The sequence below is a fragment of the Chenopodium quinoa genome, unplaced genomic scaffold (genome assembly GCF_001683475.1).
Source record: "Chenopodium quinoa cultivar QQ74 unplaced genomic scaffold, ASM168347v1, whole genome shotgun sequence".
NCBI lineage: Eukaryota > Viridiplantae > Streptophyta > Magnoliopsida > Caryophyllales > Amaranthaceae > Chenopodium > Chenopodium quinoa.
Window position 1 is genome coordinate 6,766,525 of NW_018742329.1, and position 27,307 is coordinate 6,793,831.

At 34.5% G+C, this 27,307-nt stretch overlaps 2 protein-coding genes across 4 annotated transcripts; one reads left to right on the forward strand and one right to left on the reverse strand.

Annotated features, from left to right (window-relative positions):
• Positions 1-224: 224 nt before the first annotated feature.
• On the reverse strand, positions 225-6,972 carry LOC110691158 (trihelix transcription factor ASIL2-like). Of its 2 annotated transcripts, XM_021868078.1 has the most exons (3): positions 5,705-6,972; positions 5,041-5,082; positions 225-574 (listed from the first exon to the last, which is right to left on the reverse strand). In XM_021868078.1, exons 1-3 carry the CDS (start codon positions 6,564-6,566, stop codon positions 561-563), a joined length of 918 nt encoding a protein of 305 aa, XP_021723770.1. In that variant the 5' UTR covers positions 6,567-6,972; the 3' UTR covers positions 225-560. The 2 variants fall into 2 exon arrangements, with proteins under 2 accessions (XP_021723770.1, XP_021723774.1); XM_021868082.1 differs by lacking the exon at positions 5,041-5,082 and having other exon boundaries at positions 5,705-6,958.
• Positions 6,973-12,469: 5,497 nt separating this feature from the next.
• Positions 12,470-19,054, forward strand: LOC110691169 (F-box protein CPR30-like). 2 transcript variants are annotated; one of them, XM_021868091.1, is made up of 2 exons: positions 12,470-13,764; positions 18,663-19,054. In XM_021868091.1, the coding sequence occupies exon 1, from the start codon at positions 12,586-12,588 to the stop codon at positions 13,726-13,728; it is 1,143 nt and encodes a 380-aa protein (XP_021723783.1). In that variant the 5' UTR covers positions 12,470-12,585; the 3' UTR covers positions 13,729-13,764; positions 18,663-19,054. The 2 variants fall into 2 exon arrangements, with proteins under 2 accessions (XP_021723783.1, XP_021723787.1); XM_021868095.1 differs by having other exon boundaries at positions 12,470-13,748.
• Positions 19,055-27,307: the final 8,253 nt, after the last annotated feature.

Genomic DNA, 27,307 nt, shown 5'->3' on the forward strand with positions numbered 1-27,307 from the left:
GGAGCAAAATTTCCAAAGAAAAGAATTGATCCACACAGTCATCATGAAGGAGTTGAGATCATTGTTTGGTTGAAAACGAGTAAAACTTCTTATGGGAAAGATAGATAGACAATACAGTGGACTTTCATACCGAGCTACCAACCCCTAGATTTCCACAGGTTAACCTCCCAAATCAAGCACACCCAATCCTAGCCAAACCTGTGTGTCCACATTTAAACAGAAGATGAACATAATCCAACTGCACATTCATTCAAAAGAAGCATGACCGACGTGAGCTTCCTGAAGACCTACTAGCGTCTAGCATTTTGTAAAACATTTGAATTACAAATTATCATATCCAAATCGGGCAATAATCTAAGAATCAAGAGTCAATAGAGAGCAAATAGAAGTTAAACCATCATAACATTCCAAACTACTGTAGTTTGCAAATCATTCTACCTTCCTGTCCACGGCACTTCTAAAATTACTGGTATTAACTTTCCCAAAAGCGATTTGATACATTAGCAAGAAATTGCAGGCTACCTCATAAATCAGACTTCAAGTGTGGCTCCCCAAAGAAGCTAGCTATACATATCTGCAAGAGAAAGACAGACCAATGTAAGCTCTATATATAACAATGCATAAAGCTTAATGATTCACATTCTTCAAACTTACGAGTTCACAGTAACAGGGAATTTCTACTTTAACACTGTCAATACCCAAAGGATCTCAAAACTTGCTAGAGAATGCAACTATAAACAATCAATTTCCTCATTCCAACTGATTCAAAGAAAATCAATTAACAGAAAAAAAAAATTAAAAAAAAAAAAAAAATAAAAAAAAAAAAAAAAAAACGTTCAATAAGCTGTTGCAAGACCTAAGAAAGATTTCAGCAAGCCAAAGGTTACTTTATACATCTATAGCCAGGTAAATCATGTATTCTTATCCCAGCAACAACTTTTGTTTCCCCAGGTTGGCCAGGTACACACTTAGGTTTACAGGCACCATTGCCAATGACTAAACAAAAAAGGTAAAAAATAAACTTTGGAGATGATCCTATTAGCACTTGGGAATCTAATGCACCCTAGTTCTAGCATCTACAGCATGACTTTGATGATTAGAGTTTCACAATTCATCAAAGTTTGATTTGCCCTGATCTGAACGTATCTGAATTTGATGATTAGCCCTGATCACCGTTATCAAATAGTAGGACCAGATATGACTTTGATGATCAAAGCTTTCACAATTCATGTTGACTAATGCAGAAAATAACAATAACAGATTCACTTTCAGAAAAGAATCATTTCATACTGCTACTATCTCTGTCCCTAAATAAACTTCACACTTTCCTTTTCCAAATATTCCCACATAAACTACACACTTCTTTTTTCTTCTCTCTTGCGTCTCACTCATTATTCACATTTAACAACTAAAACGATCCCACAAAGGAAGATGTACATCAAAGATCCCAATTACGACAAATACACAATGCTAATTGATCAAGACTAACAACATTAAGGACAGGATTAAAGTGGCCCCATAAATGTCCGAGATATCATCATAATGGAGGATCATAAATGTACATTTTTGTGTATAGAGTATAACTCTTTCCATTAATCAACAATAGTTGAGATTATTTATGAATGCAAAAACGTTTCTTTTCATCAAGACATGGCGCATATATGTCAATGAAAAAATTACAAGCAAAGTCACAAAACAACCCTAAATATAGGCACTTCTCTAGTTCTTCCAAACTTGGCCTAATTCAAAGTTCACATTATAACCATGTAGTCAGATAATCTTTATAACTTAGTGAAGGACTGAAAGGCTGGGTAACGGCATCATTTTGCACTTATCACAATTACATCCTCAAATAAGGGGTTTGATAGAATTATAAAACTATCCCTACATAAAAAAGGTTGATATAGCCTAGAGGCATGTAAATGCACCCCATCATAAGTCCTATACTATTCCCATGTTCCCAAGGAAAAGCAACACGCAGACCCCAGTCAGCAAATATGTTGTCAAATAAATAAAAGTTCCACAGATTGGTTGCAGTAAAATTTGAATCAGCGTTTATAAATAAAATTGTCAAGCCCTTTTTCCTGTATTCTCGACCTTTGTAACCTTTCTGAAATCTCAGTCTTCAATTCCTACAGAGCTTTTCCCCTAAATGAGCTACAAACTTCAATAAAGACCCTCACTACATGTGGAACACACTAATGGAAAAAAATTGCAGTACAGCAATATTGTTGTTGCAAAACCTTCAATAATGTTTTTCTTCATAAAAACGAGGACGATATTCCTTGTACTCAAGCCTCAAACTGAAATAGGCTGCTCAAACAAAATTACAGCAACGTAAAATACAGCACAACTAGGTGGAAAGTGTCAGCAGTGACAAAGAAAAATAGAACAAAGGTAAAGAGAAGAGGAGAGGAAGAGAGGATAGGCAGCAATCACTATGAAAGAGAGCAAACAATTTAATTTCCTAACAAACTTAAGCCTATTTGACAAAACTAGTCATGATATGTCAGATCTCAGATGATCCCAAGATACGGCAAAGAGATTAAGCATTGATTGCCCCTGGTTGTGCAATAACTCCAAAAATAAAGTTAATCTCAACATATGGTTAGCCCTATCCAACAAGTTATATCAAAAAATCATAATGCTAAAGAGATGGAAAGGTAGTTGATTCCCTCAATCTATCAATTAAACAAATCAATAGACCCATAATGTAAGTGATCTTCCTGCCAAATTCAGATTCAAAAGTCAAAACCCAAAAATTAAAAAGATAAGAAATATAAAAATAAAAATAAAAAACCCTGCACCTTAATTCAATGTCACTAACATTGTAATTTGTGATCGATGGGGGTGGTCTTCATTTAAGAACATCAGTAAGCACAACATATACTAGTGAACCTAGAGTCCTAGACTCATAAAACGGAAAATGCCTCTGGGATCTAATATTTTATATAATGCTACATCTCTCAGCCCAAAAAATGACAAATATCCACCCTTAATAAAATTCCCTTCACAGAAGCTAAAGAAGCTTGGACAAATAACCATAGAAATAAATCATGGATATGGTTACAATTGCAGTAACATTTGTTTGGATAGAAGGAAATGGAAGGAAATGAAGAGAAGAGAAAGGGAGGAGGAAAACTACTCTTGTCTAGGTAAAGGATTGAGGGAAGGAGAGGGAGAGATCCATTTTCCCTCTCTTTAATATCTACAATCCCTCCAAAATAGGAGAGATTTGAAGGAAATATGGAGCTCATCTATCTCCTCCTCCCTCCTCTCTCTCCTTCCTCATCTTTTCCTCTCCTTCCTTTCCATCCTTCTATGCTATCCAAACAATGCGTAAAGGTTACAATATCGCGGAAACACCTTGTAACAGACATGGTTTAAACCTTGCTTACATTTTTTGAGTTTAAAAAGTATTCTTTCAACAGAATATAACCAAATCTAATCATAATATCAATGGACAACATATTTGGGGACGAATAAAATTTACTTAATATATAATGTTTTATAAACTACATAGTACATAATTACTAAAAATATATGGTCAGTTTAAATAAAAGAACAGACATAACAGATTTTTTTTAAAAAAAATAAATAAAAAATAAAAAAAATAAAATAAACACCTAACATGATGGGTCATCATTATGTAACAATCAACACTGGGAGAAAAGCATAGTATATGCCAGGTGTTATGTAATGGGGTTTTCGAAAATTGCAAATCCAGATTCTGCTACAGAACAGCTGCTTCCTAACGGAATGGACAAGTTTCAATTCCATGTACATAACACAGCAGAAAATATGGAGCTGCTGAATAACATCAAAAAACTTCAACAAAGGCAAAGAACATTAATCATGTACTCGTATCACACATACGACACCCCCTCCGAAAAAGAAAAACAAAAGAAAAAAAAGTAACCCGTCATTCAGTGAAGTTAAAGAACAAAAATAGTGATATTGAAAAGAATGAACAGGAAGTTCAGCAAAGACAAACCAGTCAACAATAATCAGGGGTCGTTTGGTTCGCACAGGGTAATCGGAATGGAATGAACAAAGGGAAAGACAAGGAATGGAATGAAATTACCTAAAATTGTGTATGATGTTTGTTTTACAACAAAGAGAATGAGTCCCACCACCACACCACCACCACACAGCCACCTACACTTTCACTCTCCACCATTTCCAGCCACCACCCAGCCACCAAACCCCTCGCCGCTGCTCCCTCACCGTGCGCCTCCCTTCGCCGGCTGTCCCCGCCCCTCGCAAATCCTCCCTCAGCCCCGTAAAACTTACCTCAGCCACGAATGAACCCTAGAAACCATTCTCCCTCACCATAAAAACCGTCGACAACCCTTCCCCCACGGATTTCGAGGGTGGTGGGAGAGGCGGCTGACGATTTTAAGGGGAGGGAGAAGAGTTTTTAGGGTTTTGCGGTGGTTATGGGACGCTTTATGGGGGAGGGGCAGATTTGCAGGGAGAGGGGAGGGGCAGGGACGGGGCTTTGGGAGGGCTAGGCGGCGGTTTAACGGCGATAGGAAGGGTTGGGTGGGTGGTGGTGGTTATTTTTGCGGGGGTTGTGGTTGTTTTTGCGGGGGTTGTGGTTGCTTTTGCGGGGAAGGGGAGGGCGGCGAGGATCGGGGGTGGGGCAGCGGTGGTCGGGGTAGGGTCGGCGATGGTCAGGTACGTAGGTGGGCTGGTTTCCGGTGGTGTTGGTAGGTGTAAAGGTGGTGATGTGGTGGTGTTGGGGTGGCTAGGGAATGGAATGGAAATAACTGGGGGGGGGGGTGGGGAATGGACTTAGAAGGAATTTGGGGAATGGAGGGGGTAAAGGGAATGAAAGAAAGTGCTAAACAAACATCAACAAAGGGAATCGGGCCAATTGATTCCCATTCCCTTTCCTAAATACCCCCAACCAAACGGCCCCTCAATGTATGCCTGAGAACTCTGAAAATATTAGAACCTAACTACAACATACTACAGATTAAACAGGATATTAACTTGATGTTTGACAAAATAATGTTTAGGGAGATAAGCAAGAACCTGTAAGAGTTGAAGAGAGCATGAAAGAGAGGTTAGTTCCTCCTGACATCAATGAGAAATATGACAGGAAATTCAAGGATTGTATTTATGTTGATAAAAATCATGTTAACTGACAATCGTATGTAACCCGAATAATAAAATTATAAAAACAAACAAAATAAACTCATCAACCTTTCTGATCCTAAGGAGAATATCAACAGCCAATCCTATCATATTAAGAATGGCGAACATCAAGAAATAGAAGCACATGAACTCTACCAGTGTACTCAGACTCACCAAACCTCTACAAACTTGAACAACTACAACATCGAACTAAGACTCTAATACTATGAATTATCAGTTTATCACCATCAAAGCCACCAAAGCAAAGTATATTTCACACCAGCCATCACTCACAAAACAACCTTCCACATAATTTTCGTAAAATTTTGAGCATAACAAAACCTAGCAAGCAAACCATAGAGCATGCAATTAATAAAATAGATCAAAGTTGACAATAACTTTATGCAAAGGGGCAAATTGCATATTTGAACAAGTACATCCACCTCAATATAATATATGCTCCTCAAACACATTATTATAAAACGATTATAATCTAAAATTCACATGATCAACAAATCAATAAAATCAAACAAATTAACAAAGCTAAGAAGCGTAATCTCACCATTCGAATCGGATCTCTTGGCACGCTTAACCTTCTCAAGCTGCACCTGCATTTCAACAAGCATCTGCATCCTTTGACACTCCATCTCCTTGGCAAATTGCATCCTCTGCTTCTCCAATTCAACCATCTGCCTCTGCTTTTCGGCCTCGACTTTCGCATAAACCTCCCCAAACTTCTCAATCACCCTTGCCAGCTTCCTTATCCCATCCGCCTCACTACTCTCTCCACTCACCTCTACTTCCTCTTCCTCCTCCTCCTCTTCTTCCTCATCCTCATCCTCACTCTCCACCGCAGCAGCCGCGGCAGCAGCAGCAATCGCCGAATAATTCTTCCTAAAATACGACGGCTCATCACCTCGCATCGGCGCCGGAGTCGGAACCGGAGGCGACGGAGACGGCGCCGGCCTCTTCTGAGGCAAAATCATCGGCGTCCGATGAGCAATCAACGGAACCGCCATTGGAGGCGAAGGAGAAGAAATTTTCTTCAACGGCATAGTAGATCCAATCAATTGATCCAAAGGATCAAAGAAAGGCCAAGAACTCTTATACTCACCATTAGAATCCAAAACCCTAGCCTTCTCAATCTTATACTTCTTCTTCAAAGTATCGATCCGATTCTTACACTGCACATCCGTTCTCCGAGCTTTCTTCACATGTCCATGGCGGTTATTCACCGTATCAGCAACCTCCTGCCATTGTTTCTGCCTCAGATTTCCTCGATTCAGCTCAATATACCTCTGTCCCCACGCCTCGATCAGCGTAAACGTCGCGTCTTCGCTCCAACAATCCTCCCTCACTGGAACAGGCCGAGACGATGAAATCATCGCCAGAGATGGCGACGATGAATCTGGACCTTCCGCCATTGATAAAAACCTTGAGAACAATCAGATCAGTCAAAGGAAGAAGAGGAAGATGAAGAAGAAGAAGGAGGTAGGGTAGGTTGTTGAAGTTATGGAGGTAATCGGAGGAATTTTATTGGAGGAGAGAGAAAGTAGGAGAGAGAAAGAAGAGAGAGAAAAGGCGCCGGCCGACGAGTAAAGCATGATAAGAGGAATAAGAGGGTTTGAGAAAGAGGGATAAGCGATGACGTAACGTGAGATCGCCGGTAAGGGTGACATCGAGAGGGGCGCGTGAACCGACGTTACGGAGAGTGTGGGATTTTTTAGGTAAGTAGAGTATTAAAGCTTTTTTACGAACTTAATTAATTAGCCTTCCATTAACCGATATTTTGCGAGGGAAGACTTCATGACTTCATGTTATGGGTTGTTTTTTTTAGTAACTACAACCAATGTGAAATGCCTATGGCCCATCCTACGGCCTCACGGTTAGACACAAGCAATTACATAACAATGACAGTTTTGTAAATAATTACATTTTAAGAGTACTAATGAGAGGTAATATATTACTACTAAACATTCTCAGTAGTACTATATATGAATGTAGTAATGAAAAAAACATCTCAATAGTACTAGTAAGACTTTCAGTAGTATAAAAGGTTGTTATGCAATTTTATTTGTGTCTAACGGTGATGTATTAGGACTTTATGACTTATGGAGGGTTCTTCTTGGGACTTACTTTGATACTCCAAATATTGATTTTGGACGATCTTACCGCTTAGAATTGGTGGTTTTCAAAATGGAGATCGTGTGGATTTAATGACTGACAATCTAAATATTGATTTCGAGCAATCTTCTTACTTTAGTTAGCATTGGTAGGTTTAACAATGGAGATTGTGTGATCGAGTTATTCTGTATGAGCACATATATCTAGATGAAAACGAATATGCGGGTAATAAAGCTCGAGGACGATGTCTCAATGGTGGCATTTTGTTGAGATCTTACTCCAAAAAGAGCTCATATTTGTAACTATATGTTTTATGTTGTTCATTTAGTAATTATTAGGTCTTTTGAGAACTGAATTTGACTCCCCAAATATTGATTTCGACGCTCCTCTTTCTTTATAAGGAATATAAAAATTTACTGCGAAGATTGTAAATAACGTGTTTTTCGCTATGAGCATAGTTGTGTATAGATGGGGTTATAACAGATGCAAGAAAGAACACATATTGATAATGTAGAATTTACAAGAAAAACACACACATATCTACGTGGTTCACCAACAATGTGTTGGATACGTCTACGGGCAAGCGAGAGTAATAGTTTTATTAATCTTAGGGAAAACACATTACAGATTCAGAATAGATTTGAGACTAATCACAAAAAATAAATTGATTGTCGCTCGAGTTTCTTATGCTATCTCTCTCAAAAGTCACATATGAGAAATACACAAAACACTATTAGATTTCTTATTTTTCACTCAACTGATCCGGCTATGAGCTTATAAGTAACCCTAAAGGGTATAAACTCTCCAAAACAGAAACTGAAAACCACACAGGCCAAACCCCGGCCTCGCTAGCCCAACCCGAAAAATGTGCGGGTTTAGGCAAGGCTAAAATTGCACTTTTAGTTCAAAACCCGAGCCCGCCCCGAAAAAACCCAAAAAGCCCGTTTTGGCCCGAAAAGCTCGACACTATTTTACGGGTTTGGGCACAAGATTTTTATGCATGGGGTCGACTCACCCTGATTTTTTATCACCTCTACCAAAACCATACAATCATGTACCTTAACCCACACGATCGTGTATATCGCATAGTAAAATAGTGCGCTCAGCTACATAGTCGTGTACCCTGAACCACACGACCGTCTTGTAGTAGCGGAACTACACAACCATATACCATATAAACCCTAACCATATATCATATGACACCAATACCCCTAACTTATAAAATGAAATGACTATTATAATCCTTGATAAACTTCTGCTCGTAACAAGGTTATTATTCTTATTAACCTGGGCAGCCCCATTCCTAACCAGTAATCACATTCCTTTTCAATTTTCTTTCAAAATTGTTCGTCTTCCTCATGCTCTCTTCAATAGGGTTGTGCAGGAAAATCCGAATATCCGAAAATCCGATTCGTATCCGATCCGTTTTTTTAGGATATCCGATCCGATTTTTTTTTCGGATCGGATATCCAATCCGAAAAAGTCGGATATCGGATACCAACTCAGATAGTAAATTTTCAGATTTCGGATATCCGAATATCCGAAAAAAATCGGATATCGGATATCCGTATCCGAATTGATATCCGAAAATTAAGCTGGGCTTGGCTTTTTGGGCCTAAAATAGTAAAATCTAAAATGTAAACTTGTATGGGCACTGTTTTTCCTTAATCTTGGGCTTTTTTCAATTTAAATTGTTTCTACTTATGTCGACATAACTCCAACTATGTATTTTTTTCTATTTGAACTCCAATTATGTATTTTTGTTGTGTACTAGTCTAGATGTGTCAAACCTTAATCTAAAAAAAAAGTTCTAGATGTGTCAAAAATTCACCCGATTGATACAATCTACAAAAATTAAATTCAAATATCGACTTATTTGGAAATAATAATTTTGTATGTCTCAAATTAAAAAATAGATTCGATCCAACTTCACGGAATCCAAACACTTGAATGACACCTCTATGTCCTACTATATCAAGTTTTTTTTTTTTTTTTTTTTTTAGTTTTTGTTTTATATTGGTGGGTAAGGAGAACGACCATACTAGATCAATATCTTTTTCAAGTAAACCAACTTAGTTACGTATAGCAGGCTTTTGGGAAGAGGGTGGGGGAGATAAGGGAACCTCCAGCTTTTAAGAACCACATCCAGTAGTAGGGGTGATTATGAGACGAGACAACTCACGAGCTACTCGAGCTCGACTCGGTCAAAAATCGACTCGAGTGAGCTTGACTCGAAATGTTAATGAGACGAGTCGACTCGAAAGCTCGTGAGAAGCTCGAATTCCTTTATATAATATCATATTCACTAAAAATTAAATTATTTTGATAAAAAACTTTTTTTTTATATTAATAATTAATAAATAAAATGTTATTTATGTACTCGTATCATCAAATGTATACACTAAAATGAAAACTCGACTCGCATCATAAGCACCCCTAGCCAGTAGGAATCGAAACCCATGAAGTCGTGAGGTGATACTCTTATCAACTACACGTCTACACCAAATACTACCTGGACACTAAATCTTGCTATTCTCAATACTTAAGTTAATCAAATTAATTGTCATTCATATGGAGTATTATGGGGTTAATGGTAATTATATAACGATCATCAGATCATGTATGTTATTACTGTACTTTTTAAAGATGACTTCTGATCTATTTACTCTGTAATTAACAAAACCTTAAACTTAGAAGTTAGAATTAATTTCAAGAAATAAATTGCGCTCAATCATGATGAGTAAGAGTGATCATTGATTATCGTTACCGATTTACCGAATCGAATAGTCAATTTAATATCCTACCTTATTGAGTATTCAATAATCAATAAAACTAAAAGTATTCAATAATCAATAAAACTAAAAGGATGCCCATGAATTGAATTAACTTTGGGTATAATGTTTTGATTTTTAAACAAATACGGAGTACATATTTTCCAAATAAATTTGAAAGTGATCGAATTTAAAATTTAATCATCATAATACTTTGAATTATTTAACTAGTATTACCAATTTACGGATTTACCACATGATCTTGACTACATTACTAAAGTCTAAACCAGTAAACCACTAAACCTCAATCCCTCTTTCTCATTCTCAATTTCTCAGTCGCCTCCTCTTCTGCTCTCTGTCTCTCTCAGACTCTCATTCTCGATTTCTCAAATTCTCAGCCGCCTCCCTCTCTGCCTCTCTCAACTCTCATTCCTTCTCGCCGGCCGCCGCATGCTTGACTGCTTCCAAGTTCCTTCTCGCTCAGGTAAAACTCCATCTTTCTTTACAAATTTCACAACTTACTGAAATTAGGGTTTTTTTGAATACTTGAATACTTGAATGCTATATGAAATTTTGAATCACCCATTGATTAATTTGTGTATATCTGAAACTTGAAATGCTGTTGAGTATCTTGAATGTAGGAAGTCTGTTTTTGAGTTGCTGTTGATTTCTTTCGTTTTTTTCATTTTCGTCTTGTAAAGAGAACCTAACACTATTGGAAAGAGCTTTGATGCCTTAGATTGGTGGAAGAATCGTGGGGAAAGATATCCTATAGTAGCTCTTATGGCGAAAGATGTGTTAGCTATTCCCGTGTCCACTGTAGCGTCTGAATCTGCATTTAGTACGGGTGGACGAGTACTTGATCCATTTCGTAGCTCACTTTCATCAAATATGGTTGAAGCTTTGATATGTGCTCAAGATTGGTTGCGAAATACTCGTGGTCCTTTAGTAGTTGAAGAAAATCTTGAAGATATTGAGAGAATTGAAGAAGGTAAAACATTTTATTAGTTATTATGTTTTTTTTTAATTAATTTGCATAATTTAGTTTTAACTTCTAACTAATTTTTTATTCTATATTCTTTTTAAAAATTGTTGTGTAGAGTTATTACCACTTATTGAGCAACCTTCGAGTGACGTTGTTGATGATTACATGTGACAAATTGAAGATGAGCTTGAAGATTGGAGATTGGAGCTTGAGATACATAAGATGAAGTTGTAATTTTTTTTATTTTGTTTTTTGTGGTGTAATTTACTAATTTGGAGTTTGTGGACTTTTAGTGGCTTGGAGCTTTGTAGAGATTATTTTATGTGTGTTTAATATGTTTTTGTGTGTTTAATATTTGCTTGGTTAATTGGTTTAGTGGTTTTGTGTGTTGCTTTGCTGTTTTTTTAGTTTGTCTATTGCTGTTTTTTTATTGTTGCCAGGTGCTGTGTTGATGTATTGATGGTGCTGTGTTGCTGTACTGATATTGCTGTTGCTGACCTGCTGTTTTGCTGCTCCGTTGTTGCTGCCCTGCTGTTTTGCTGCTCCGTTGTTGCTGCTCCGTTGTTGGCTTGTTGCTGCCCTGGCTATGCTTCATCTTGTAACTATGCTTAACAGGTTTATGGTCGATTTGGTTGCCACTAATTCTGTTTTTCAGGGGAAAGGAAAAGCTCCAGCCATTCGTAACCAGTATGAAATGTGGAAGAGGCCAGAACAAGGTACTCAAAAGGTTAATATGACGGATCATGGAGAAATTCCGGAGAGGCGGGTGCAGGCTGTGTAATCAGAACTCAGAAGAAGCGATGGATCGTGGCTTGCAAGCAAATCCTAGAAAATTATGGAACTAATGAACTAGTTGTCATTTTGAGGGATATTGGAGAATTTATATTGACTTCAATTACATTGACATGGAAGCTTGCGATTAATATGGAGGATGATGAAAGACCACATGATGTTGCTCCAACTTAAATGAATGATATTTATGAGCAAGACCTTCAGGACAGTAGCAACTAATTGGATGCAGATCTCTTATTGCTTTAGCTTTTCTATTTCTGTTTGTTCTGTTAGAGACAATCAGGGAAGCTTTGGTTTTGATTTTTTGATGATGCCTTGTATGAACCGTTTGATTAAGTAATTTAATATGCTCCCTTTTTCCCAAAAAAAAAAAGAAGAAAAGAATACATTGTATAATGAAATAGTTTATTATAATAAACGGAAAAAATAATATTTTAAAAAATAGTTTTTAAAAATTTCGGATAACGGATAATTGAAGTATCCGATCCGACAAATTTCGGATATCGGATATCCGAAACATTTCGGATTGGATACGGATATCAAATTTGCAAATTTTCGGATTCGAATATCCGATTCGAAATCGGATATCGGATCGGATATCCGATCCGTGATCAGGCCTACTCTTCAACTTGTCCAATTCAAATTCCAGATTCGATGGATTGGTAAGAACATGAATCACATTGAAGAATAATCATCAAATCCAGTTATCCAGTAAGCTGAAAACCCTAATTTTACTCCTTTTCTGCTACTCTCCAATTAAACCCTTCAAAAATGGCGACGCTTCATCTTCCATGGGAGATAATTTCCAGAGAAATCCTTCCAAAATTACCAGCAAAATCTCTTCTACGCTTCAAATGCGTCAGCAAATCTTTCAAAACCCTAATTTCAACTCCCGAATTCATCAACTCTCATCTCTCCTCCAACACCAATCGCCACCTCCTTCTCATCAACAAAACCGACCAGCAACTCTACTCACTCGACTTGGACACCCCAAATTCAGCTGTCACCCGTCTTCCGTTACGCCATCGATTCAATGATTATGATTGCTTTGTTTTAAGTTCATGTAATGGGCTGATCTGCTTTGTACAAATCAACACCGAGAGTTGCTGCTATTATCAATTGTTCAATTTATCGACTGGAGTCTACAAAAACGTCGATTTCGACATCTCCGACTTGCTCTCATTCGGTAATTACCTGAATTTTGGCTTTGGTTTCGATTGCGAAAACGATGATTATAAGCTTGTTATAATTGTTGATTATTTTGATGCTATGGTATATGATGTTGGCGATGAAGCCAATAGAAGACAAGTTATTGTTTGTAGCTCAAACACTAGTTGTAAGAGATTAGTTGTAGATAAATTATCACCTCGAGATACAGTGATATTGCAGCATATGGCTGTTACTGAGAACAGTAGTAAACTCAATTGTATGTTCTGGACCTCGTCCATGAACAAGCATCGTTGTGGTTGTTTCGATGTTTGTGGCGAGCGGTGGGTGGAGGATGTGCCTTTACCTGATTACAATGGTGGGGAAATAGAAAAATTACATGATTTTGTAGATATAGGAGCTATTGATGGATGTTTGTGCTTGTTGACTGTAAATCACCGGCATTCGTCGGTTGATGTATGGATCATGAAGGAGTATAGAGTAAAAGAGTCATGGGTTAAGTTGTTGGATGTATCGGATTCAGTTGTTACTCGTTCTTTGAAAGTTGTGCCATTTGCATATGGGAAGAATTCTGAAGACGATGTATTATTTTTGAAGGATGATACATCAGAACTTGTATGGTACAACCGATTGTGTAAAACGACTGTGAAAGCTGAGATATGTGGTGTTCCTGAAATTAACAAAGCTTTTATGTGTAAGGATAGCCTTGTTACTATTTCAGGTGGTAAACAAATGAAGTGGAACTAATACAAGTGCAAGACTGCAAGGTACTCACATTGTTGGGTAAGCTTTGTCATTCTATTTGTCGTTTGTATTTTCGGTGAATTCGGTTGCATAACTTTGTATTTTTGCTGTGATTAAGGTTTTATTTGTTGCTGTATGTTGAATTTTGACAAGGGGCTTGGGAGGGATGAAGTATGTCAAACCATAGTTTTGTTGCAATCCATGTAATGTTGACTCTATTAAGCGTGGAATATGTTTATGGATCATTTTTACCCGATCTCACTGCACACTATTATAACACCTATTAGTATAATTTGTGGTCACAGTTTCTCTTTGTGCACTAGAGAGTAATTACCGTAGTTTATACTTCGTAAGTATTAGTGTTGTACATCTTTTCTTACTTTGTGGCGACGTAATTTCAATGTTAGCTTCCAAAAGAGACCTAACTATGCTTGATTCATATTGAGCTAAGTTTACCAACGTTACAGTGTGTTGCTCTATTGCAATTTGCAAACCTTAAGATCTGTTCTGTTGGTGACCTATCTGAAGTTTATATGCTGTTCTAGAAGTACCTTTTCTTATAAGTATTTCTAGCAGTGTTTCAATGTTATAGATTGTCGTTACTTAGGTGTTTAGAAGGTTAAGTTTGTTGCAGTTTCCTGTGGCATCTTCTAACAGGATCTTATCCGTCTAAGCCTGCTTTGGTTGTTGTTGTAGACCTGCTTCTGCTATCATGGGTTGCTTGGATGAAATGGCTGACCCTGAAACCTTTCTAAGCTTTAAATAGCTTGATTGTAGTGGTTTCAGCTCTGATTTTTTAATATCCTAGGGGTCATCGGGTCAGTAGAGTTCAAAGCCTAGGGGTCATCGGGTCAGTAGAGTTCAAAGCCTAGGGGTCACCGGTTCAGTAGAGTTCTAATAGAGCTAGCCAAATTGGACATGATATGTTTGGTATCAGGGAGCCTACTTGGATTGTTGTTGGGAAATTTGAATCTTGATCAAGTCTTGACAAACAACAACCTAAAATTCAAAAATTTCAAAAGAGCAACCTGACTTAATATCTTGGGAATTTTCTTGTATAGTGGGTCTATTTTAAAGTATCTAAAGAAAAATGGATGGCTTGAGTCTAACCACATGTTCAATAATTCATATGTCAACGAGAGGGAATTGAAATAAATCAATGGATATGCCATCTATATGCCATATACCCAAAACTCAAAAAGTTTCTGTTTCTTTTTTAAACTCTAAAATTTGCAAAGCACAAAAGTTTAGTTAATGTATTTTTATGAATTGGTTTCAGTTGGTTTGGACCTTTTCTACTATTGTGATCTTCTATTCTTCTTTCTTTTTGCTTTAAATTATAAAGCTCAGATTTGATATTTCAATGATGAAAGATTTTATGCCATATATTAACCTTCCTTCCTTCTATAATCTATGTAGATGGATTCTATTACTTCTGCTTGAATTTTAATGTCAAATGTTACTGAAAAGATATATTTTCCTCTTGAGTTGTTTTTAGAGCTAGGCGCCAACTCTCTAATTGATGATCTTGCTTTAATCTCAAATCTCTTCTCTGCAAATATTATTTGTTGAGGCTCTGAATCAGGATAATATGTGTTGTGAACGAGTCTTATAGCCTCTGTCCTTGCTTAATTTGCTGTTGTTTAAGTTCTAGGTGCTTTCATTTGCTCTTATCTTTAACTTTTCCATTAAAGCAAGAACCTGAACCATCATATGCCTCCTTTTTTGCAATTTCTTTTTCTATCAATTCTATAAAGTCGGGTGTTTGATTTGTGAACAACTCTTATAGCCTCTTTCCTTGCTTAATTTATTGTTATTTAAGTTCTAGGAGCTTTCATTTGCTCTTAACTTTATCTTTTCCATTAAAGCAAGAATCTGAACCTTCATATGCATCCTTTTTTGCAATTTCTTTTTCTATCAATTCTATAAAGGGTGTTTGATTTGTGTGACTTGTCTTTAGGGAGGGTTTATTAAGGATAACATTTCTCTTAAGAGCCAAAGAATCTGGAAGTCCAACATGAATGACAATTTGAGCAAAACACAGTTTAAGATCAAATGGCCGTACTGACTTCTAAACTTCTGTGTTCCAAGTTTTGAGTGTGTTTGCCCACAAATGAGAGGTATTTTGTTGGGGAATATAAATCTCATTTTGAAAGATATAGAAATTTTCAGATGAAATTGAAGACATTGGACTATACAGTAAAGGACATGAGCTTAAACATGCTAGGACACATCTTCAACATCTAGTTTGTTTAAGAGATAGGTTTGTGCCTTTGAAAGAAACAAAGATACGGTGGATACACAACCAAAGGATGCTAATCCGGCCTGGTAGTGTGATGACTATGTGTATAATTTTGGTTGATTCCTTCTAAACCATTAGACTTGATTCTATCTCACTATCTTCTCCTAGGTGGATAATTCAGTTATATGGAATGATAACTGTTAAGCGTGCAAATAATACGAATGGAGGGAGTAGCATGCTAAATATTTCAGGATGAGCCTTAGAAGGTCAAAACTCACAAGAGTGACAGCTATAAATGTGGACCTCCATTTTCTAGTTCCTCGTCAGCTGATTTATCACCATTTTAAACATCTGTTTTCTTCTTCCTCCGCCATTTTCATTTTTTTTTTTTTTTTTTTTTTTTTTTTTTTTTTTTTTTTTTTCTAATTGCAACATGCCATTACGTTAACGACCATGCTTCTGGTCCTTTTGCATTACCTTAGATGGCACAGAATATGGAATGAATTAAGAAGAAGGAACTTTCTAGGAAGGACCCGACTAGCCCCAAGCATTCAGCAAGATTTAGAAATGTTGCTTAATAAAAGATCTGTCACTGGTTGTTTGAAAAAAACCCGTCATGTTTTGAGCTGATCAATTAAATTGAGAGAAAATATGATCCATAAACATTATTGCCACTGCTATATACCAGATATGAATACAAATATAAATTAAAATTGGGCAAGACAATTCAATTACGTAGTAAAAAAATAAAAATAAAACAAGAGATAGAAGTAGGGGTTTTGAGGAAAATTAAGCAGACTGATAATTGCAAGAAGAAAAGCAACCATTGAGCTAAAGAAAGTTTCTGTTTATAGAGTACAGGTAAGAACTTGCTCTGCTGGCTATGATCAGTAAACTACAGAGAACTGAAGATATTCTGCTATAAGTGGCAACTGATGAAGAGAGATAGTGGAAGAGGTGAATAGTGAGAAGTCTTGATCTCAAGAGGGTGGCTCAATTCATCATAATAAGTTAACTTAGGGGCTTTGCCCATTTGGTATTATTTATTACCTTTTCATTTGGAGATTTTCCGGGTTGGATGTTGCCTGAATACCTATACCACTCTTGATTTGAACTGTTGCCTCAATTACTGGTTAGGATGTTTCGAACAACTAAACTGTATAGGTTTACATGTTTACGAAATTGGTGAGGCTTTTTGTCTCGATTTCATACTTTCTGAAATTTTCTAAAAATTGAAAGTTTCAGGAACCTTGAAAGTCTCATCTATCGTACAAGCCTTACTAATTAGCATAATTTGCTGCCTTTGGTCGCCAATACTCTCTTTGTTTGTCCATTTACTGGCCAAGCATTAGAAACCAGTCTGTATAGAATTCAAGGGTTAGCCGAGGAATTCAGAGAAGTTTCCCAATCTACATTCTTAGCCCCCCTACCACTTGACACAATTCAATATCTAATGACCGTCACAAATTCAAGCTTACTTATCACTCTTAAATTATCATACTTAGCTCTATTAAGGGCTTGATGTTTATTTGTCATGTATATTAGTGTTGGTTTCATGGTACTTGGATGCTGAACTCTCAAGGTACCCTAGAATAAAAAGATTTAATGTTTTTGTTTGTCTTGTTAATTACAATTGCTAAAACTTTTCTTGCATCGAGCTGACTATTGTTGTGGCTAAATGAACTCCAAGCTAGTTGCCTCCTGAATGTCATTGTGAGTCTTGATCTTGTTGATGAAGTTCCTTCCTCGGAAAATATCTTTCTGTCTATCTGAGCAATCAGCTGAAGCCTGGTTATTTATCTTTTAATCTGCAGTAGCCTGCTGCTATTGCTGCAATATTTGTGCGATCCAACATGATTATAGTTTGGTTGAAGAGTGATGAAGAAAACATTAATAAATGATGAAGAAAACTTTTTTTTTTTTGGTTAATTACAGCGTAAAAAAAAAATTTATTCTTCATTATAATTTGACAATAAGCATTCATTCTTGACTTATCATTTTATCAGTGATCACTTGAAATACCATATTTATTAATAAGCAATGCAATGCAGAACCTAAATAAAATTAGATAATTATATTCTTTGTTTTGATGCTCAGTTTATATGAAAAAGAACCAAAGAATCCCTGTTGTAGTCTTAGTTTAGCTCTGCTGTTGTAGAATCTGATCTTTTAACTTAGATTTTCTTAGCTGTGACTATTTCTGTTAACCATTTATTAATGTTTTCTTCATCATTTTTTAACAAGATTCCGAAAAATCTAGTTCTCTGTCTTTATCCCTTGTTTTATCCTTGATTGATTACATAAACATCTTAACTTGAATTTTGGTGCAATATTGGAAATTTGATGCATAATTGGAACAATCCAGTGTGTGTTTTTATGATAATTGTGAACAGCTCATATTTCTTTCATCGTATTTTGTTTGTCATTTTGCATTTGAGCTTTTTGTAAATCAATTCTTATATTACAGCAGGGGTGGGCTAGACAGTTCAGTTTTGTTCCCCTTTGCTGGGTTTCATCATGTGTTTGTGATGGTTTCATCAGTAATACATTTATCATTTGCATAAATGCATGTATTATTGAGGTTTTATTGAACTTTAATTCAATCATTTACATAATCTCCAGTTGTAAAGGCTTCCTGGTATAATAAATCCCTCACAAGTTACAGTGTTTTACTCGTCGTCTTCTTTTTGTCCAGGGATCGATGAGAAACATTGGATGTATGATGGGAGTTACAGGACGGTGAAGGCGATTAAGGGGTATCTTACAACAGAGACTTGAACAAAACGTGAAATGGTTTATATATATGATATTATTATCGGAGATTAGATGTGCATTGTGCAAAGGTTTGCCTTTTAAAGGTTGTATTGTAGGCCTGCATCCTTGCAATATCCATTTGTAATTTAGTAGCGTGTTTCGTGTAGGGTTTATTAGTGGTACTGCAGTCTGCATATATTTTGTGTAGGGTTTAGTAGTGGTACTGCAGTCTGCATATACTAAATGATTGTCTATTATGAAGACGGACTACTTGCAAGTTGCAACTTGCAACACTTCTATATTTAGACTTTAGTCCTTATGCTTGCTAATGTATAACTTCAGTCATAATTCTAGTTGATTGTCAACAAGTAGATTTTATTTTGAAAATTTGCCAATCTTTTAAAATTAAAATTGCAGTCTAATTAACATTCCTTTTGGTTTTTTTAAGGAAAAATTGATAAAAATAATCATAACTTTCGCCGGTACGTTCAAAATAATCCCAATTTTAACTTATTTTTAAAAAATCTGAACTTTGGGGGTTTATCACTCAAAATAATTCCAAACGATCACCAACCTGTTATATTTTTCATGATTACTTGAAAAATAAAAATTTACAAAAAAGATAAAATTCAAAAAATAAAATTCAAAATCAACTCAGCCGCCGACCACCTTACCACCACTCTTTCGCCAGCCTATCGCACCTTCGGAGCCCCCAACAACTGCTGCACCTCACGCCAGCGTTAGCACCTAGACCGTCCCTTCCTCACGCCGGCGCCGACACTTCTCTCCTTCTTCCCCTAAATCACCTAACTTCCACCGAAACCCTAAAAACACCCAAACCACCATGCAAACCCCACAAATTGCTGCTCCCCCACCCTCGGAACCCTAGCGTTGATTTGGGTGGTTTGTGCATTTTTTTTATGGGTTTCGAGTTTAGTCTAGGTGGTTTCACGGTGGGGAATTATGGGGGAAAGGGCGTCGAGATGCCGACTATAGAGGAGGGAGTCTGGGCCGATGGGAGGAGGGACGCAGGAGTGTCGGCGGTAGGGGAGGGGATCTCGGCCGGTGGGAGGAGGGACACCGGTGTGCCAAAGGTAGGTGGTGGTGGGGTTATCATGGGTTGGGGCTAGGTGTTTTTTTTTTTAATTATTTTCAACCATTCATGTAGTGACACATTTCACTTAAACACACACACACACACACAAAACCTCTTTAACAGGTTACTGGTCACTTCAGACCATTTTGAGCGAATAACCCCTAAAGTTTGGATTATTTAAAAATAATGAATTAATGAATCGATGAAAGTTGAGATTTTTTTTTTTTTTTAATCAATTTTTCCTTTTTTTAAAAGTGTTTTATAGTGACATAACCCAATGGAAAACTTTGACCAAAAATATCTTTAATTACGTAATATTAATAAATACTACCTCCGTTTTTTTTATTGATTGACACGTTTTGACTTTAGCACTATTCACACCTCTCTTTGCCCATGTTTTGTTATTTATATGTAAAGAAAAATATGGTCAAGTGAGATATTGTTAGATTCGTCACAATGTATATTTTCAAAACATCAACCTTTTATAATTTTTGCTTATCGATAATTAAAGATGTTAATGATTGAATTTGTGTATTGACAAACGTAACTAAAGAAACGTGTCAACTAAAAAGAAACGAAGGAAGTAAAAAATTATAGCAATAATCTACTCATTGAGACGATTCTAACAAGTACTAATTAAAGTATATTTTTTCATACGTATAATTCACAAATTTAGGGTAAAGTAGGTTTAATGAATAGCGTCATAACTCCCAATGAGAGCAAAAAAAAAAAAAAAAAAAAAAAAAAAGAGGGAGTATTATTAACTCGTGATTCAGATTTCAACTCGTGTGGACACAATAACTTAATATGACTCAACTTTAAAAATTAACCCGTTCTGATTCAACATCATCAGACCCGATTCGATCATCCGAATTGACACCTCTACTGATTACTACACACTATTCACCATATATCCATTATAAACGGCGAACAAGCCGTCCTTTATAGCCACCTGAGCTTGAATCCATTTTCTTACAATTCAATTTTGATGGTGTTTTAACTTCGTGAGGAATCGTGAACCATTTTGTTCTAAACAAAGCTTGATATAGTCGTTTGTTCACGTTCTCTAATAATTCTTAAAAATGTGTGTCTAGAAGCTATCTTGCAATTAAAATAAAACGAAGCAACTATGTTATTAAACTTGAACTTCTTTCCTTTATACATTATCATTAAGTTATAAAATTATTTGTTATTTTGAGAGGTAAAAGATTATCTATTTTCATACAATATTAACTAACTAATAACGGACAAGTTATTCAAAGGAAAATACGGGGTAATCTTAAAATGAATATGATTTTCCCAAACTTACTCAATACTAAATGATACCATACCAATCTCTAAGGTGCTCGACAAAACTATAGAATTAAATTGAGAACTATGTGCTCGACAAAACATTGTCCAAATCCAATAAATCATGTAGCCTTTGGAGAGACTAAAAACACCACTTGATCGACAATCCTTCCAAGAGTCCAAGACGACCTTATTAGACCCATACTTGTACCCATAATTCTATTAAAAAATGTGACATTGCTTAAACAAAGAGGAAATTAACATCAACAAATTAAAGTCCTTTCAACAAACTATAGTCATTATGATTATAAATGTTATCTTATTTGTCTTTCAATCAATTTCAACATGTAAATATGGTCATGCTAAAAGAAAATAAAGGAAAAGAATAAAAATGCATGGTGAGCCATTCAATCAATAAATATAACAGCGAAATCTCAACTAGCTATTTGCCTCTTTATAGGCCATATAATTAACTTATATTTCATATAATACAAAGCATAGTTAATATATATAATAACTATATATATGGCAATTATATTATTTTATATGTTGCTTTCTCTTTATAGTTGGCCTCCAAATATGGTGGGACTTAATTAACTAGCATATATAGACAGCTTGCATAGCTGGATAATATATGATCATATACAGAGGTTAGCCAATTAAATATGTTTGGAGAAAGGAAAACATATAAAAAAGGAAAAAAAAAAAACAGATTTTTTAAAAAAGTATTTATTATTATTATTATTATTATTATTATTATTATTATTATTAAATTTGTAATAATTAGGGTTTATATGATACCAAATGGCATATCACTAGTATATCCTATGTGCACAAAGTAAAGCAAGCGTGGGGACGCACGTAATAGGCCATCAATTTTGTTACTAAAAGCTCATCACAATTATTGTCGAAGATGAACCTCAAAAGATAAACCTTATACAAATGGAAAAGAAAAGCAAAGAGGCCATGGTCAAAAAGGTCTCATAAATGTTGTTGATAATTATGGATGGAGTATACAATGCATGAACTTGCTTTTTCATCAGGTGATTGTACGTGGTGGCCGATAATGATGTCTATGTTACTTGGAATCAAGTACTTAAATTGGTTTGGTGCGAAGTATATGTATTATATCAAAAGTGAAGTGCTCATACTCATCAACGTACACATGCTATTAGTTGTAAGGAACAAAATATTTATACGAGTGTCAAGGATCTAACATCAACAATCTAAGGTACTTAAATTAGAACTTCTTACAAGTTCAAATGATTGTTATTCCATGGTAAGAGATACTCAAGTTTCTTCACAACCAAAATGTGGTCTAAAAAGTTCATATAAGCTCTAACAAACTTAAATGATACACATACAATCAAGTTCTAATTCATTCAATAAAAATCAAATAAGTGCACATCAAGTATATAAATCGAATATAATTAAAAGTATTTTACAATAACCATAAAATAAAGGATTTTTTGTAAATTACCACCCTAAAATTTAACATGTGTTGAAATAACCACCCATTTTTGTTGAAATTAAAAATAACCACCCATATTTTACAAAACTGTAGATTTTACCACCCCTACAGCCCTACCTATACTCCGGCCATTTTTCCGATCATGTGCCATTCAATTTCATTATGAAGAACCCTAATTTTCAATTCAAGTTAAATTGAATGAATCAAACAACGATTACATCATTAAATTCCTAATAAAACACATTCCAAACAAATTAAAAAATATCGTATAACTTGAATTCTACTTTATTAAACATTGCAAAATAACTAAAAATAAAAAAATAAAGTGCGATCTTCAATTACCTTGATGTATAAATTGGTGTATAAAAATTTAAGTGCGTTCTTCAAAGGATTCGCTTGTCAATTTGCAAAACTTGGAGTAAAAATTGGTAGAATTTGTGGGAAAAATGAAGAATTTTAAGTTTGGGAGTAGTTTGTGAAACAAGGGAGGAAATAAATCGAGAAACAACTTTTATAAAAATAATATACAGCCATTATGTGGGGCCCATGCTCGAAAAACTGGTCAGAGTATAGCTCGGGTGGTAAAACCTACATTTTTTTGTAAAATATGGGTTGTTATTTTTAATTTCAAAAAAAATGGGTGGTTATTTCAATACATGGTACCTTTTTTTTTTTTTTTTTTTTTTTTTTTTTTTTTTTTTTTTGACAATAGCAAATTACATACATGGTACATTTTGGGGTGGTAATTTACAAAAAATCCTAAAATAAATTGTAGTTTATGGTTTACACCACTAATCACACTAGAGCATAAATCTTTTTAATATTTGGTTTCATTATAAACTTTTATAAGGTTTAAAGAAATACATTAAAATCTATACTATATATAAATATATCAAGGATACACATTAAAAATTGAACTCAGGTCCATTAAAAAAATAGATACTCCCTCCGCGTTTTTTTAAGTATTACACTTCCTTTTTTGGCAAAAAGTTACATTAAAATATTACTCCGTATGTCTCTCTCACATTCATTACTTTTCAATAAATTATTAATCCCAGTATCTTTCTTTTACAAATTTTTAATACTCTAACTTTACATCTTATATTATTTAAGTCAATTAAATTGCTTAAAACTATGTGCCGGTCAAGCTGTAACACTTAAAAAAATACGGAGGGAGTAAGAAGTTATACCATCTTTGCTATATATTTATTATTACATTTGTTTAATTTTTCTTCTTAAATATAGTTAATGAATGACACGAGTTTTTTTTTTTTTTAGACAAATTATTTTCTTTAACTAAATCTATAATAAAAGTATTTAATAAGATTATTATATAGTACATGAAAACTATTATACGAAGTGAAGAATATTTAACATATAGACCCGGAAAATTACCCGGGCTAAACACTAGTTTATTTATGATACCAAGTAAATGAAGAAGTTCCCCTAATAAAAAAAAAAAACAAGTAAATGAAGAAGTAAAAAAATATGTTTCTATAAATTTTTTATAACATGATTTAAAGGACACATATAACACTATACATACCGAACAAACTTACCAAACAGGCAAACATCACACAACTATAACTTTTTTAGTTTTTTATATTATAACAATACCAAACAATATTCTATGATGTGCTTATATTTTGTGGTGTAGTTTGGTTTGGTTTGGTTTTGATGCTGATTTCCAAATCTAACATCGAACAATCTTATACTCCGAGCCATAAATAATTTTGGCAATGAACAATTAAGAGTATTATATATGTAATAGTTCTAGATTTGTCGTGTAGTAGAAGAACATGTGATGATTGACTTTTTGGAGGCTACGTGTAATACCAAAAGAAAGGTAGATTGTTTAGGCATGTTTAGCCATTTGTTATATGGCAGATTATCGAATTGGTTGGTAAAACATCTCTTCGATTAGTTTCCTTAATCAAATTTACTCGTAAGAAAATTATTTGAGAAAGACTAAATGTGGATAATACTATGAGGGGAAGCTAATTTAATTTGCTATGACATGATATTGGAATTGATAGTAAAAACTAGGATTGCATACTGTACGTAACGTACTTATTTTAGCGTATAAAACATCATTAGAATATGTTAGGGAACTATGTGCATATTGGATCATGTAGCTAGGAACATATTGAGAAATAAATGCACAATGAGCAACAAGTTTTAAACGAAAAATATGTATTAAATGCATTTAGTGTGGTAATGCCAAATCGGCTTGGATGTCACATGTGAACGATGATCAAGATAACAAATAATTTGTGGGTTACTCCACCGATTAACATTTCATTTTAGAATGAAATTCGCGCTTAATTATATGTAGTTAAATTCTCTTTCGATATAGGTTTGGTGTAGACGTGTAGCATATTGAAAACTTAACATGCTATCAAGATTCTTTAGTGATCCTAGGCCAAAGGTGGGCCAATTCATTTGAAAAAAAATAAAAATAAATTCTAAGATGGAAATTAAAGGATTTGAAGTTCTTACAATTCTCCAAGAGGTCCAAAGAAAACGTTGTCCCTTTCCAGAAACAATAGAATTATGCTAGATATGTATGTGATTAGACTCTCTTTCGTCCTACACTACAAATTAAAAAAAGTTATCAAATTTTTCCGGGATTATGATTTTTTTTTAAAAAAGAAAAGCAACATTTCTTCCCCTCCTAAACATGAACATTACGATTATCACCACCAAGTAAATCACCAAAAAGAACAACAATAATAACAATTTGTTGTGCAAAAATGTTCCAATTTATTCAACATCTTAAAAATTACAAAATGATTTAATGTGTTTCACAGGCAGTAAACAAGCAAGTAAATCACGTGGACAATGAAGTAAGCACAACATCATTGTGGCTCAAATGGGAGGCCCATCTCCAGTTCCAGGGGAACATATGCATACACTCCCTTATTTCACATTTTTATGTCCCCTTTAATTTTTAAACTTCCTTAATGTTTTTATATTTATTCTTTAATCAATTAATTAATCATCTTAATTATTCTGTTTACCTATTTGCTTTAATGATGACACTTGTTTCACTTTATTCTTCGCGGCGCCTTTTACAAATCACTACATGAGAAAATTATAATTAACTTAGACTTTTTTTTTCCTTTTGTATTAATATAATTTTAATTAATTTATTTTTTGAGGAACTTTTGTTTTTGGAAATAGTTTAATTGGAGCCATAGCATTGTGAAAAGAAAAAAAAATCTAATGTGCGTTAAAGCATGTAATAATTTATATAAAAATGATTTAAGGAGTACTAGTATTTGATTAAATTATGCAAAAAGGGATTATTTGTATCTTAATTTTAAAGACTATCTCATAAAATAAGGATACTTTTTGATAATCCATCTTTATACATACCCACGAAGTATTTACTTATATTGATTAAGTACAAATTATTTATAAAAGCATCTTTAAATTTGATTTGTAATCAACAATCAAATGTCTTTGAACAAAGAGGTGATTGTGGCAATTCGAATGCATAACTTTAGTTTTTATTTATTCATAATAAGGTACACATACTCTTTTAGACTACCATCTTTTAGGGCCCAATAACATCATCTATCCAACCCCTTTACCCGTGGTGAAATACAAACCGTGACGATATAGGAACACGGAGGAGTAGCTCACTAGCTCTTATAAATTAAACTGCATTATTTAAAGCTTTACACTTGTTAATACACAACTTAAATCATAATTATATTTAATTATATTTATAACAAAAATTATAAAAGTTTAATATGTTAAAAGTTACTTTGTACTGTAATATTTATCAAAACAAATTTAATAATCTTCACGTGAATATAATCTTTCTTATTATGGTCATGAGAGTGAGGATGTGAATTGTGAATAGTAAAAAAAAAAAAAATTCAAACACTGCAATTTTTTTTCTAAAATCTTGAAAGTATAACCATTAAATCAAAGCCTTAATTCTACGGATGGGGTCGAAAATCTCGAAAGTATAATATTAAAAAAAATTTAATCTTTTAAAAAAAAGTTGGTAGTTTTTTGTTAAAAAAAACATGTCCTTTCTAAACAGAAATTTTTAACAAGTTGGGTTAAAAGCTCACTGGATTCCAAATATATTCACTTTAACAAGATTGCATATTTTTGATTGAGTGCGTTTTTTTTAACCAATAGTAAAGAAGCACAAAGGCCAATTTCGCATATGGATTGAGTTCGTTCAAAGTATCTGGTGATTAAAACATCTTAAAATATGTTAGATATTAAAAAAAAGTAAGTCTTATATATATATATATATAATTTTTTTTTTTTTATAATAATGGTCCTTGCGAGAGCAATTCCACACAACTAGTTTGTGAAAGCAAACCTTAATTAATTTAAATATATGGTACCACTTAATCCATTTTCCATTTATTGTACCGTCAAAAACAGTTTACTTTGGTTTCATACTTTCATTGCTTATAGAATGAATGTGATTAAGAGATATTAGTTGAAGTCGAAGTAGAAGTATATGTGAAGTACTTCATAAAACAAGATATATTGCGAATGAAATCACCTATTGACACATTTTTTACTTTCGTGTAATTACTATCACATGTAATCATATAAATGGTTAAAAATGAGAGGTTCTGAATAGCGGATAAATAATGATTTTTAACTACATCCTTGCAATAACTTTCATGATCAAAACTTGTTCAAATCAAATAAAAAGAAGAAATCAAATTGAGGCATAAAGAAAAAGTATAAC